We start from the raw sequence: 12,847 nt of genomic DNA, 5'->3' as shown, positions 1-12,847 counted from the left end.
TGCCCTCCTCTCTATTCCCAGGAGACTTTGCAGTCACCACCTCTGACACGTGCTGGCGGCAGAGCCCACCCCTTCATCTTTCAGTCATTTCGATCACATGATGCACATTATTTCCCACATGAGGAGCACAAGTCTAGCAATAGATTCCGAACTGTGCCCTCTGCCGCCTGCATTCAGTCCCATCTGCTGAGCTGGGGACCCGCCTCAGCGAGGCCCGCTGACCTGACATGACTGCACCAGGGTGCCCACCCCGGGGCCCCCTTTCCACCCGGACTTGGTGGCAGTGGGTAGACACGCAGGAAACTGACATTGCGTTGGTTTTCTGACTGCGAAAGGGTCGATCTTTCCTATTATGTGGGTTCTGGGCCCTTTGCCGTGGGTCTCTATCCTTTTGTTTGGTTGATGTTTCCCCTTTGCTAGTCCCCGGGGAGATGAGAGAGGGAGGCAGTGAGTCAGACCTTCGTGTCCCAGCCAACAGCACAGCCAGGTGTCACGGTTATTCTGAATATCAGACCTGGAGGGTCCCTGTGCAGCGTCCGCCAGCCCTATCTGGTGGCTCTGCAGGGCAGCGTTCTGATATTCTTCCTGCTCATTTGGCGCATCTGGGTGATGACGTGCACGTGGGCCGGCCTTGCTCTGGCCCCTTGCTGGGAGGAGCTTGTAGAGGGGTGTGAGGAATTGGACTTCATCTTTGTTCTGTTTGCTCACCTGGCAAAGGCGAGGGTTAGAGAAGTCCTTTCTTCCAGCCTCCGGCGCACTGTCACTGTTGCTCCGGGAATTCCTTTAGCCCTCACCCTAATCGAAGGCCCTTCCCAGGCTTCTGTCCTCTGGCTGTCCGGGCAGCGCAGAAGGCTGTGTCCGAGTGATGGTTAGGATTTGGATGCCGTGATGAGGCCGACCCGGTGGCTGGGAAGGATTTGAGATGATCTAGAAATGGAGGTTAGCTTCCTGTTCTTTGATCTGTTCTGTTCCAATTCCACACAGATACAAAAAGACATCTGAAACCTTGTCTCAAGCCGGACAGAAGGCATCGGCTGCTTTTGCATCGGTGGGATCGGTCATCACCAAGAAGCTGGAAGATGTCAAGTAGGTCCCGTTTTCCCTGGCTCGTTCTGTGGCTGAGGCGGGTGGCAGTGTGCTGTGCTCGCCTCAGTGCTCGGCTCTGGTTCCTGGTGACCCTGGATTCCAGTTAGGGCAGTAGCACGCCTACAAACCAGGGCCTGCAGGTCCCCTGGGCCTGGCCCTCTAACCTCTAGGTATAGTGTTCACAGTAACCACCTGTGAGTTCATTTAAGGTTCTGGAACAATTCTGGTTGTGAACTTTTGTCCTTTGAGTCCTTCCTGATCACGTGGAGTTAGCACGCCCCTTGTATGCAAGTTGTAGTTGTGGGCCGAGCCTGGTGTCTCCCTGGGGGTGAGTCCGGGAGCACCACAGTGCATGCGTGGCCTGAGACCTGCCTTGCCTCTCCGAGGTGCGTTCTCACACAACGGAGACACGTAACACTCACGTGTGCCCCGCTGTGCACTCGTTTATAAGCCGTATCTGCTCCTGCTTACGCCCAAATCTTAATTTTGCACGGTTGCTTTTTGATTTGCACTTCTGTTTCAGTTGAGTGTGCAGAATTTTCCTGGCCATGCTGACAAACCCGCTTCCCGTGTGTGCCCCCACCACGGGGGTCAGAGGAGCACTGGGAAGGATGGATGTGGCTTGAATTGGCTGCGCTTCTGTTGGCATGAAAGATTTGTTTTAAAAACAAAACCCTTAGATTGCATGACTCTCTGCTTTTCATTTGTGGGGAAAGATTTTACAACCAGAATTTTGTTGGCTGAACAACGTTGGCGATCCGGGTATTAGCCTTTGTGCACAGAACGCCAAAGAGCTTGCTCTTTGTGTCTGTTCTCCGCCGTCCTGAGCGAAAGGCAGTGAGCGCAGCGTCCTTCACCCGCTCACGATGGCGGGCCCTCACGCGCTCAGCTCCTGTCGCGCTGACTCGGCTGGGTGGCGTTTCAGAATCCCGCTCAAACCTAACTTTGGAGAAGGGGTGACTTAATTGTTTTAGATTTACCCGAACTTGCTTTCTTTTTTACTGCTGGCTCTGGCTTCTTGCAGATTGCAAGCCTTTTCCCACTCCTTTAGGTAAGGGGCATCCGCGCGGTCAGGTGGCCCAGCCCTCTGGCCGTGTGCTGCCTTAGGTTGTGGTGCCCATTCGATGGTCGTGTTCGTCCGCTGCCTGACTTTCTTGTTTGGAACACTTTTCTCTCCGGTGCTGTTCCTGTTTGTAAGGGAGGGTTTCTGGTAGACCATGGGAAACGAGTCCATGAAAGGACTGTTTGACGTGTGGTTTAAGGGCTGTGCATATGATTTTGCCATTTCTTTTTTACTTTCATTTTTTAAAGAAACATCTCTGCCATGGCGTGCAGAATCCCTCCCTTCTCACGTGTGACTCTGTGTGTGCGGTGCTTTCCTTTCTTGGTGCCCTCGTCAGGATGTGTCTGCCTGCTCCCACGTGCACTCATGCCGGCCCGGCTCACACTGGCAGTCTGTCTCCTACAGTGTACCCGAGTGTCTTTTATGCATGTGGCAAACTCTACATACGATAACATGTGTGTATGGTAAAACACACGTGAGATAAAATGTACTAATACTCTGCACTTTTTAGTACCTGTTTAACTAGCTTAAACTTTTTACTATTTATTGTTTCTTTCCCGTCATTATATTCTTTGTGCACTCAGGGACGTTTCCCGGGCGTTAAAGGGAAGTAAAGTCCCTTGCACCAAAAGGGAAAGAAAGCCCATCAGAGACGTCAGGCCTGATGGTGCCTTCCAGAAGGAGCCATCCCGTGCAGATGGCTGAGCGTTAGGCAGGAGGCCAGGTGGAGGGTCTCCAGAGAGCAGGCGGAGGCTGAGTGGTTGCCATCTCGGCCCTGCCATGCAAACGTCTTCTCCGTCACTCGCTATCCAGCTATTTGTCTTCTTCCAGGCGTCTTCAAACTACGGCCCGCGGGCCACATGCGGCCCGCAGAGGAGTCTGATCAGGCCCGCCAGGTTTTTTGGGCAGTGAGCACAGCCGAGGTGTTACAGTAGGAATTAGTAGTTCATATAGTCCGGCCCTCCAGCTCTCTGAGGGACCGTGATCTGGCCCCCACTTTAAAAAAGTTTGAGGACCCCTGTAAGCAAACGGGGACTTATGGCCGAGGCCCTTCTCTCCTAGGGACACAGTCCTGCAGGTCAGAGTAAATGACGAGGATAAATGAAGTCTAAATATTGAACCATCTAAAGCTAAAATTATGCTTTAAAAAAGGAAGAAGTCGGTGACAGGAGGGGATTCTGTATCTCCAGTGTTGAATTAAAAATGGTCTAAGTGATAGAGACTGAAAAAAAAATACTACAAAAAGTCATTGAAACCAAGAATTGACTCTTTGAAAGGATAAACAAGATTGATGAACAATTAGCCAAACTCACCAAGAAACAGAGAGGACACAAATAAACAAAATCAGAAACGGAAGTGGAGAAGTAACCGCTGACACCACAGAAATACAAAGGATTGTAAGAAAATTCTGTGAACCATATATGCCAACAAACTGGACTATGTGGATGAAATGGAAAAATTCCTAGAAAAATACAATTTTCCAAAACTCATTAAGGAAGAATCAGAAAATCTGAATAGGCCAGTAACAACTGATGAAATAGAAGCAGTAATAAAAAAACTCTCAGCAATAAAAGCCCGGTCTAGATGGCTTCACACGAGAGTTTTACCAAACATTCAAAGAACAAACACCTGTCCTCCTCAAACTATTCCAAACAAAAAAACCCAAGAGGAAGGAACACTTCTAAGCTCTTTTTATGAGGCTAGCATTATCCTAATTCTAAAACCAGTTAAAGACACTACACAATAAGAGAATACAAGGCCAATATACCTGATGAACATAGATGCTAAAATCGTCAACACAATTTAACAAATTGTGTCCAGCATTGCATTAAAAAGATCATTCACCATGACCAGTGGGATTTATTCCAGAGATGCAAGACTGGTGCAATACCCAGAAATCAATAAACATGATACATCACATAAATGAATGGAAAGACAAAAGTCACATGATCATATCAAAAGAAGCAAAAAAAGCATTTGACAAAATCCAATATCCATTTTTGATAAAAACTCTCAGCAAAGTGGGAATAGAGGAAATATATCTCAACATGATAAAGGCCACATATGACAAACCTACAGCCAACATCACACTGAATGGGCAAAAACTAAAGCCATTTTCCCTCAGAACAGGAGCAAGACAGGGATGTCCACTTTCACCACTCCTGTTCTACATAGCACTGGAAGTCCTAGCCACAGCAATCAGATAAGAAGAAGAAATAAAATTAATCCAAATTGGAAAGGAGGAAGTAAAACTCAATATTCCCAGATGACATGATATTGTACATAGAAAACCCTAAAGACTCCATAAAAAAAACTACTAGACTTAAAGAATTTGGCAATGTAGCAGGATACAAAATTAACACCCAAAAATCTAAGGCTTTTTTATACATTAATAATGAATTCTCAGAAAGAGAAACTAAGAAACAATTCCTTTTATTATTGCAACAAAAAAAATTAAGATACTTAGAAATAAATTTAACCAAGGAGGTAAAAGACTTGTACTTGGAAAACTATACGACATTGTAAAAAGAGATAGAGGGAGATATAAACAAGTAGAAGAGTATACTTTGCTCATGGATTGGTTGAATTAACATAATTAACATGTCCATACTATGCAAGGAAATCTATAGATTCAATGCAATCCCTATTAAAATACCAACAGCATATTTCACAGATTTAAATAAAATATTCCCCCCCAAAATTTTTTGGAACCCCCCCCAAGAAACAAACAACAACAACAACAACAAACACCCTGAATAGCTGCAGCAATCTTGAGAAAGAGGAACAAAGTTGGAGGAATTACAATACCAGATATCAAGTTATACTGCAAAGCCACTGTAATCCAAACAGCCTGGTATTGGCACAAGAACAGGAATATAGGACAGTGAACAGAAGAGAGAAGACTCCAGGAACCGACCCAAACCATTACACTCAATATTTGACAAAGGAGGCAAGAGCATACAATGGAGTCAAGACAGTCTCTTCAGTAAATGGTGTTGGGAAAATTGTACAGATACATGTAAAAAATAAAACCAGACAGTCCCTAGGACAATGGAAACTAAAAAGAAAAACAAATGGGACTATATAAAAATAAAAAGCTTCTGTATAGCAAAAGAAACCATTAACAAAACAAGGAAGCTCACTGCATGGGAGAGCATACACTGAGTGGCCAGTTTATTATGATCTCTGAATGCATAATAATCTGGCCACTCAGTGTATATATGTATATATCTATATCTATATCTATCTCTATATCTATATCTATATCTATATCTATATCTATATCTATATCTACAATATATCTATATCTATATCTATATCTATATCTATATCTATATCTATATCTACAATATATCTATATCTATATCTATATCTATATCTACAATATATCTATATCTATATCTATCTATCTATTAGAGGCCCGGTGCATAAATTCATGCATGGGTAGGGTCCGGTCAGCCTGGCCAGGGGTAGGGGACATGGGCAGTTGGCTGGCCTGCCTGCTGGTCAAACTCCTGGTTGAGGGGACAGTTTGCATATTAGCCTTTTATTATATAGGATATACACTGAGTGGCCAGATTATTATGCGTTCAAAGATCATAATGATCTGGCCACTCAGTGTATTTGCCAATGTTACATCCAATAAGGGTTTAATCTCCAAAATTTATAGGGAACTCATACAACTTAACAAAAGGAAGATACACAATCCAATAAAAAAAATGGGCTAGACACTTCTCAAAAGCAGACATACAGATGGCCAAGAGACATATGAAAACATGCTCAAAGTCACTGATCATCAGAGGATGCAAATCAAAATGACAGTGAGATTCTATCTCACACCTCAGAATGGCTATCATCAACAAATCAACAGACAACAAGTGCTGGTGAGGATGTGGAGAAAAAGGACATACAGATGGCCAAGAGACATGAGAAAAGGCTCCGAGTTACTGATGTATGCAGTAGTAAAAAAGAAGACTCTCTTACCTTGTGAGACAGCATGAGGGACCTGGAGAGCATCATGATACTAGGTGAAATAAGCCAGTTAGAAAAAGAAAAGTATATCATGATCTCACTCTTATGTGGAATCTAAGTCACACAATAAACGGGTGAGCCAGAGGCATGGAAGCATGGAGCAGATGTGGAATCTCAGAGGGAAGGTGGGGAGGGCCTGTGGGTGGGTGGTAATAATCAACCAAAGACCTTGTATGCATTTATACATACCCCATGGACACAGACAATAGGGTGGTGAAGGCCTGGGGGGCAGGAGCTAGGTGGGGGCGAGGCTAGAGGGTGCCAGTGGGGGAGGACATGTGTAATATTTTCAATAATAAAGATTTTTTTAAAAATGGTCTTAAGTGCTCCAGGTAGCTGTTTCAACAGCTTTATCTGAAGCTATGTGAGTCCTAATACATATTCACTCCCATCATCCATCCTGCAAACATCCAAGTGGCTGTTGGGGGCAGGTCCAGATCACAGCCACTCACCCATCGTGGTTCCTTTGGGGGAGACACAAACATAGTGGGGGGAGGGGGGAGCGGGGAGGAGAGTGGGCCTGGCAGGGAGCTGGGCCTGGAGAGCTCGGTTCCTACCTGGTACACAGTGCTCGGTGTGATCTGAATACAGACCTGAAAGATGTGGCTGTGGAGAAAGGGTTTCGTCAGGGTGAGCACTGCCCTCGCTCTCCCTTTGGAAGAGCCAGCAAATGCGCGAGGCGGAGCCTCAGTGCTTCCCGGAAAGGCACCCACCGGGTGTCCCTGCTCCTCCAACGCCATCACAACCCCTTCTTGCATCTTTAAGAAACTGTTCCTGAACCATGTGCTCCTCCATTGCCAGCCCTGTTTTTAATAACCCATTGCAGAAAGGCTTTTGGTGAAAACTTGGAAATGAGAGAAATAAGATTATCTTTTGAAAGCTAAATTTGATAATTCTTACAAATTAAAACTTGGGGAAAGTTATTTAAAAAATAATTTCTAGTCCAAGAAGTCCTGATTGTAATCGGATTTAATGTGTTCATCCATAATAGAAAACATACCTAACAGGAGACATATGTAAAGAAAACCACATCTTTTATTTTTTAAATATGTTTGTATTGATTTCAGAGAGGAAGGGAGAGGGAGAGAGATAGAAACATCAACGATAAGAGAGAATCATTGATTGACTGCCTCCTGCACGCCCCCTACTGGGGATCGAGCCCGCAACCAAGGCATGTATCCTTGACCAGAATCGAACCCGGGACCCTTTGGTCCGCAGGCCACTGCTTACCCACTGAACCAAACGGTTAGGGCAAAACCACATCTTTTAAATCAGTGAGTCGCAGAGGCAAACACAGGCCATGTGCCCTGAGGACCTGCAGGGAGAGGGAGCTGGGTATTCTCACTCCCAGCAGCAGGCGTTTTCTGCACGTAGCCCTGGGCATGGCCGGCTAATCCTGTTAAGTCCCCTTTGTTCTGGCTTCCTGCTCACCCAGAGGACAGGGGCAGGCATCTCAGTCTGCAGGAATTGTGGGTATTCTGCTGAGTGGGATTGTTAGGCTCAGCAGCAGTTTTTATTTTAGTATGTCGTCAATCAATACATTAGCATTTGGGATTTGGATTCTGACTTAAGCCTCTAGCGGGTGTGCGAGGAGGAGGTGGGGAAGGAGGAGGGATCTGTCTGTGACGCCCTGAGAGGCAGGTGCAGTGCGTGTGGGAAGCGGAAGGAGTGTTAGCCTAGAGGCCCTCTGGGGACAGCCAGCTTTCCCCGGGGGCGTGTTCACATCCAGCCTCTCATTTGCTTACCTTCTACATATATGTGCTCAGCACTCTTGCTTTAATGTTTTGAGAAAAAAAACAAAAAACATTAAACCACCCCTTGGTTCTGGTGTTGAACACCGATGTTAGAGTTATTAATCTACCACTGACCAACAGCGGCTGAGTGTCCTGATCACAGCCTCTCTGGAGGAGAATCCCAATCATCTTTTTTCAGTCCAAACAGTTTGAAGATCACCAGGAGGTTAGCTGTGGTCCAGGTGTCGTGTGACGCTGGCTGGAGTGCCAGTGGCAGTGTGGCTGTAGGCAGCTTTTTTAGGGTCCCAAGAAGGGTCAGTAACGTCTGGAGTCCTTGTACTGCGTTGATTTTTAATAATTTCCATCCTTCACATGTGGATCCAACATCAAGCAGGCAAAGGATTAGCAGATTTCTCTCAGAATAGATTCCCACTGTTCTAGGACAGAGAGAATGCTGGACTGTGTGCATCCTTTCCTGTGTTATGAAGACATTAATTCTGAAGATGTCCACGTGATTGGTTTACTTGTTACCTTGACTACACCAGCTGCCAGCATATCTTGATTTATATCAACATCATATTTCATATTATTACATATTAATGCAAAGCTAGATTTGAGGAGCTGCACTGGAAACACGTTGTCACCTGTAAAGCTGAGTCTTTGGGAAAATTAAATCGGCACACACAATTTTTAAAAAGAATGGAGAATTAGCCCTGACTGATTTGACTCAGTGGATAGAGTGTCGGCCTGCGGACTGAGGAGTCCCAGGTTCAATTCCAGTCAAGGGCATGTACTTTGGTTGCAGGCACATCCCCAGTAGGGGGTGTATAGGAGGGAGCTGATCGATGTTTCTCTCTCAATGTTTCTATTGTAACTCTCTATCCCTCTCCCTTCCTCTCTGTAAAAAATCAATAAAATATATATATTTTTAAAAAGGATAGAGAATTAATACCTTAAATTGTCCAATTTACCCAGAGGAAATTATTTACCAAAAATGCTGTCAGAGTGTTTGTTCTAAGCCAAGTAACAGCATCCACGGGACTCAGAGACTGTGGGCCCAGGGAAGGCCATCCGGTGAGGTAGCCTCTGTGGGATGCGGCTGAGAGGAGGCGACCGTGACCCTGAGCCGACAGTGAACGCATTGCCCTTGAGTAAGAAGGTGGTCCTACTCAAACAGGGGCCAAATGTTATTTGAATGACCATTAAGAACATTTCATTTAGCCGAAACTGGTTTGGCTCAGCGGTCAAGTGTTGGTCTGCGGACTGAAGGGTCCCAGGTTTGATTCCGGTCAAGGGAATGTACATTGGTTGCGGGCACATCCCTGGTAGGGGGTGTGCAGGAGGCGGTTGGTCGATGTTTCTCTCTCATTGACATTTCTAGCTCTCTATCTCTCTCCCTTCCTTTCTGTAAAAAATCAATAATATATATATATATATATATATATATATATATATATATATATATATATTTTAAAAAGAACATTTTCATTTAATTGGTAAGAAATACAAGTGTCTCTTACTAGAAAACTGATATGACTACTACCAAGGAAGCATATGTAAATCACTTAACATTACCCAATAGGCGATTTGCTTTGAACTTTCCTATTCTGGTGACAAATATGTGGGAGAAAGATGGTCAAGGAGCCCTCCCTGGCCTGGCTTGTACACATACCTGTGTGTGTGTGCACTGATTTTTGAGGGGAGGTGGTGAACATTAAATTGGGAGTCCCAAAGACCTGGGTTTTACTTTTATTTTTTATTGATTTCAGAGAGGAAGGGAGAGAGAGATAGAAACATCAATGATGATATAGAATAATTGTTCGGCTGCCTCCTGCACGCTCTCTACTGAGGATTGCTCCTGCAATTGGACATGAGCCCTGACCGGGAATCCAGCTATGACCTCCTTGTTCATAGGTCAATGCTCAACCACTGAGCCAAACCGCCTGGGCCATCTGGGTCTCATTCTGGTTTCTGCCGTAACCTTTGGCGAATCATTTACTCCTGAGCCGGGTGCTTGACGCCCAGCGGATCCAGGTGGAAACGGTTTCCACGTGTTATAAACATGAAGAGTGAACTGCTGGCTGTTAACTGCTGGCTCAGGAGTACAAGTACACGTTAGAGTGACTTTGACCCCCTCCACCTCAGAAAGTAGATAATTCTTCTTTTTTTAAAATATATTTTATTGATTTTTTACAGAGAGGAAGAGAGAAAGATAGAGAGTTAGAAACATCAATCAGCTGCCTCTTGCACATCCCCTACTGGGGATGTGCCTCAACCAAGGTACATGCCCTTGACTGGAATCGAACCCGGAACCTTTCAGTCTGCAGGCTGACACACTATCCACTGAGCCAAACCGGTTTCGGCAAAAGTAGATAATTCTTTACAGTGCCAAAGGAACATGCTTCTAAGAGCAGACTTCTGTTTATTTTATCCTGTCTCATGACCGGTGTACTAACTTCCTTTTTCTCTTTTTAATGCTGCCTTAGTATTCGCTCCATTCAGCATTCAATTAGCATGCCTGCTATGAGGTAAAGTATATTTTTACAAAGTGTTGTTGGTCTCCTGCTTTCTTAGCCTTTGTTGAGTTGATCACCAGGAACTTTCTGAAGTAAAAGTCAGAATTCTCCCTAAACAAGCTGCTGCTTTAGGCTCTGGATCAGTTTTCAGCTGCTCCTCCTATCATGATAGGATGGGTATGAGAGCTCCATTAAATGCTGTGCTTTCTTTAAAAAAAAAAAAAATAATAATAATAAAAAAAAATACACACACACACTAAGACAGTGTCATATTAATTTTTTCTCCCAAAGTTGCACTAGGTCTTATTTTCAGGGGATGTCTTATCTTTCCACGTGCTAGGTCTTATTTTCGGAGGATGTCTTATTTTCGGGGAAACACGGTATTTGTTTTATTTTGTAAAACTATTGTTTTATATCTGAAATCTGTTTCATTGAAAATATGACCACGGCTTTTCAAATAAACCCTTTCTTCTCACGAACGCCAGTGCCGGACCTCTGTCCACCGTACCTTAGTCACACTCTCCCTTCTCCACCCTCCGATTCCAAGTCCCTCAACCCACGGGGACATTGGGAGCCGCCCGTGACCTGATTCTGTCCTCCTTCATCGGGATGCCCTTGCAAATCCTACATGTTAGGGCCTCACCTGCCTCTCCAGAGAGGCAGCCTGTTTGGCTTAACTGTCAGTGGGCACAGAACCACCTGGAGGGCTTGTGAAGGCCTCTGCTTGCCACCCCCTAGAGTTTCTGACTGTCCGCCTAGGGTGGGACCTGAGAATCCGCATTGTGAGCAGGCTGCCTAGAGCTACTGATGCAGCTGGTCTGGGACCACACTTTGGACTGGCTGCCCATTGCCGCTGTGGATGGAGGAGGGCCCTGTCCCCTCCCTCACCTTCATCTCGGTAGCAGGAAGGTTATTCGAGTTGGGTGGATAGTAAATGGCAGCCATCTGATGAGAGGGACCAAGGCACTGCGATGCCCTGGAGGAATGTGGATGGGCATGAAGGCGTGGGAGGGGCTTTCCGTGGGCACAGAGCTTCTGCCCGGGGCAGCTCTGTGAAGAGGCCAAGCCAGGTTTCTGGGCTCCTTCCCGGTCCATTATGAAGCTGATCCCTGGTACAGGACCGCCTCCGGTTGGCCTGTCCTGCTTGATGATGTGGATTCACACAGGAGTCGTGCCAGGCAATGTGTGGACTTAAACACGAGTTCTAGAGCATGGTGCCTTAGCCAGACTGTGACCCAGCAGGGACAGCTGGTTGGGGAAGTGACAGAGCAGGTGTGTTACCTGGCTTGTTTTGTCATCGCACATGCACTTGATTTATCTCCATTGATATGTCTTAGGCTGGCTTTGCTCCTGGGCAAAGGCCTCACTGTAGAAATCTTAGAATAGAAGCGGACAGTTTCCACCTGTGGGGGGCCTGCACACCTGTGGCACCCAAGATAGCTGTTCTTCTGCCGAGAGTAATGGCTACGAGGAGTACAGTCAACTAATGATGTTTTCAAAATGTGTCGCTTTCTTTGTTTATTATATATATATATTTTTCTCTCCTTAGAAACTCCCCGACTTTCAAATCATTTGAAGAGAAAGTTGAAAACTTAAAGGCAAGTAGAGAGGTGAACATGGTTTTTTTGTTATCTTTTTGTTTGTTTGTTTGTTTTGTTTTCTTGCTTGCTGCCTGAACTCTTTGGTGTGGGTAGATTACTATTTTTAAAATATTTAAAAATCTTTAATAACTTTATTATTTACATGATTAATATATGTAAGATGATCAGTTTTAATCAGTGTTCTGAATGTTTTGAGTATTTGATGTAGCATGGTAGCATCCTGAATGCAGAAAAGAAATGTGTAATTTCTCAGTCCGATAAGTTTGTGTTTCCTGATACCTCTTCCTTTTTGAACTTCTTAAAAAGTCTAAAGTAGGGGGGCCCAAGCCTGCCGGAGGCGATTTCGGGGACGTCTTGAACTCGACTGCCAGTGCCACGGCCACAGAGCCTCATCCGGAGCAGACGCGGGCGGGCCCGTGAGGTGCTGCTGCCTGTCCCACCACTGCCAGCTGCTGCCAGCGAGACCCAAGCACATCCTGTCAGCGTTCATCGCCGTGATCCCACCCACGTGCTTTCGTTTAGCCTTGTGTATTCCTTTGACTAAGTAGTCTGTGGGTTAAACAAAATAAAATATCTTCACCTCAGCCCCTGGGAAACCCCCTTCACTGTGCCTTCAGGCCCGTGACGTAGGAAGACCGTTACACAAACACGGTGGTACCCGGGCCTCGCTAGGATGCTGGGAGGAGAGGCAGGCTGTCAGCATGGCTTTCCTGCTTTCCCAAATCGCTCTGGATCTGGGGTGCCAGTTTGGTCTTTGTCTTCTAAATGATTTTCTTTTCCTCCTCCTTCAAGCCTCTGTATGTTTGATTTCTGACT

General features: G+C 45.5%; 1 protein-coding gene across 8 annotated transcripts in view; it reads left to right on the top strand.

The window, feature by feature from the left end:
• Positions 1-12,614, top strand: part of TPD52 (tumor protein D52) — a 63,019-nt gene extending 50,405 nt beyond the window's left edge. For 2 of the 8 annotated variants that reach the window (XM_036437306.2, XM_036437299.2), the window contains exons 4-8: positions 985-1,086; positions 2,111-2,137; positions 10,401-10,442; positions 11,980-12,040; positions 12,338-12,614. In XM_036437306.2, coding sequence (XP_036293199.1) covers positions 985-1,086; positions 2,111-2,137; positions 10,401-10,442; positions 11,980-12,040; positions 12,338-12,451 — 346 coding nt within the window. In that variant the 3' untranslated portion in view covers positions 12,452-12,614. Of the gene's footprint in view, positions 1-984; positions 1,091-2,110; positions 2,138-10,400; positions 10,443-11,979; positions 12,041-12,337 lie in introns of those variants that run through there. The other 6 variants (XM_036437301.2, XM_036437303.2, XM_036437302.2 and 3 more) reach the window with 6 other exon arrangements.
• The last annotated feature ends 233 nt before the right edge of the window (positions 12,615-12,847 follow it).

Source organism: Pipistrellus kuhlii, unplaced genomic scaffold, assembly GCF_014108245.1.
Source record: "Pipistrellus kuhlii isolate mPipKuh1 unplaced genomic scaffold, mPipKuh1.p scaffold_m20_p_14, whole genome shotgun sequence".
Lineage (NCBI taxonomy): Eukaryota > Metazoa > Chordata > Mammalia > Chiroptera > Vespertilionidae > Pipistrellus > Pipistrellus kuhlii.
The sequence above is the reverse complement of the archived record's forward strand: the minus strand, read 5'-3'. Positions and strand labels throughout refer to the sequence as shown.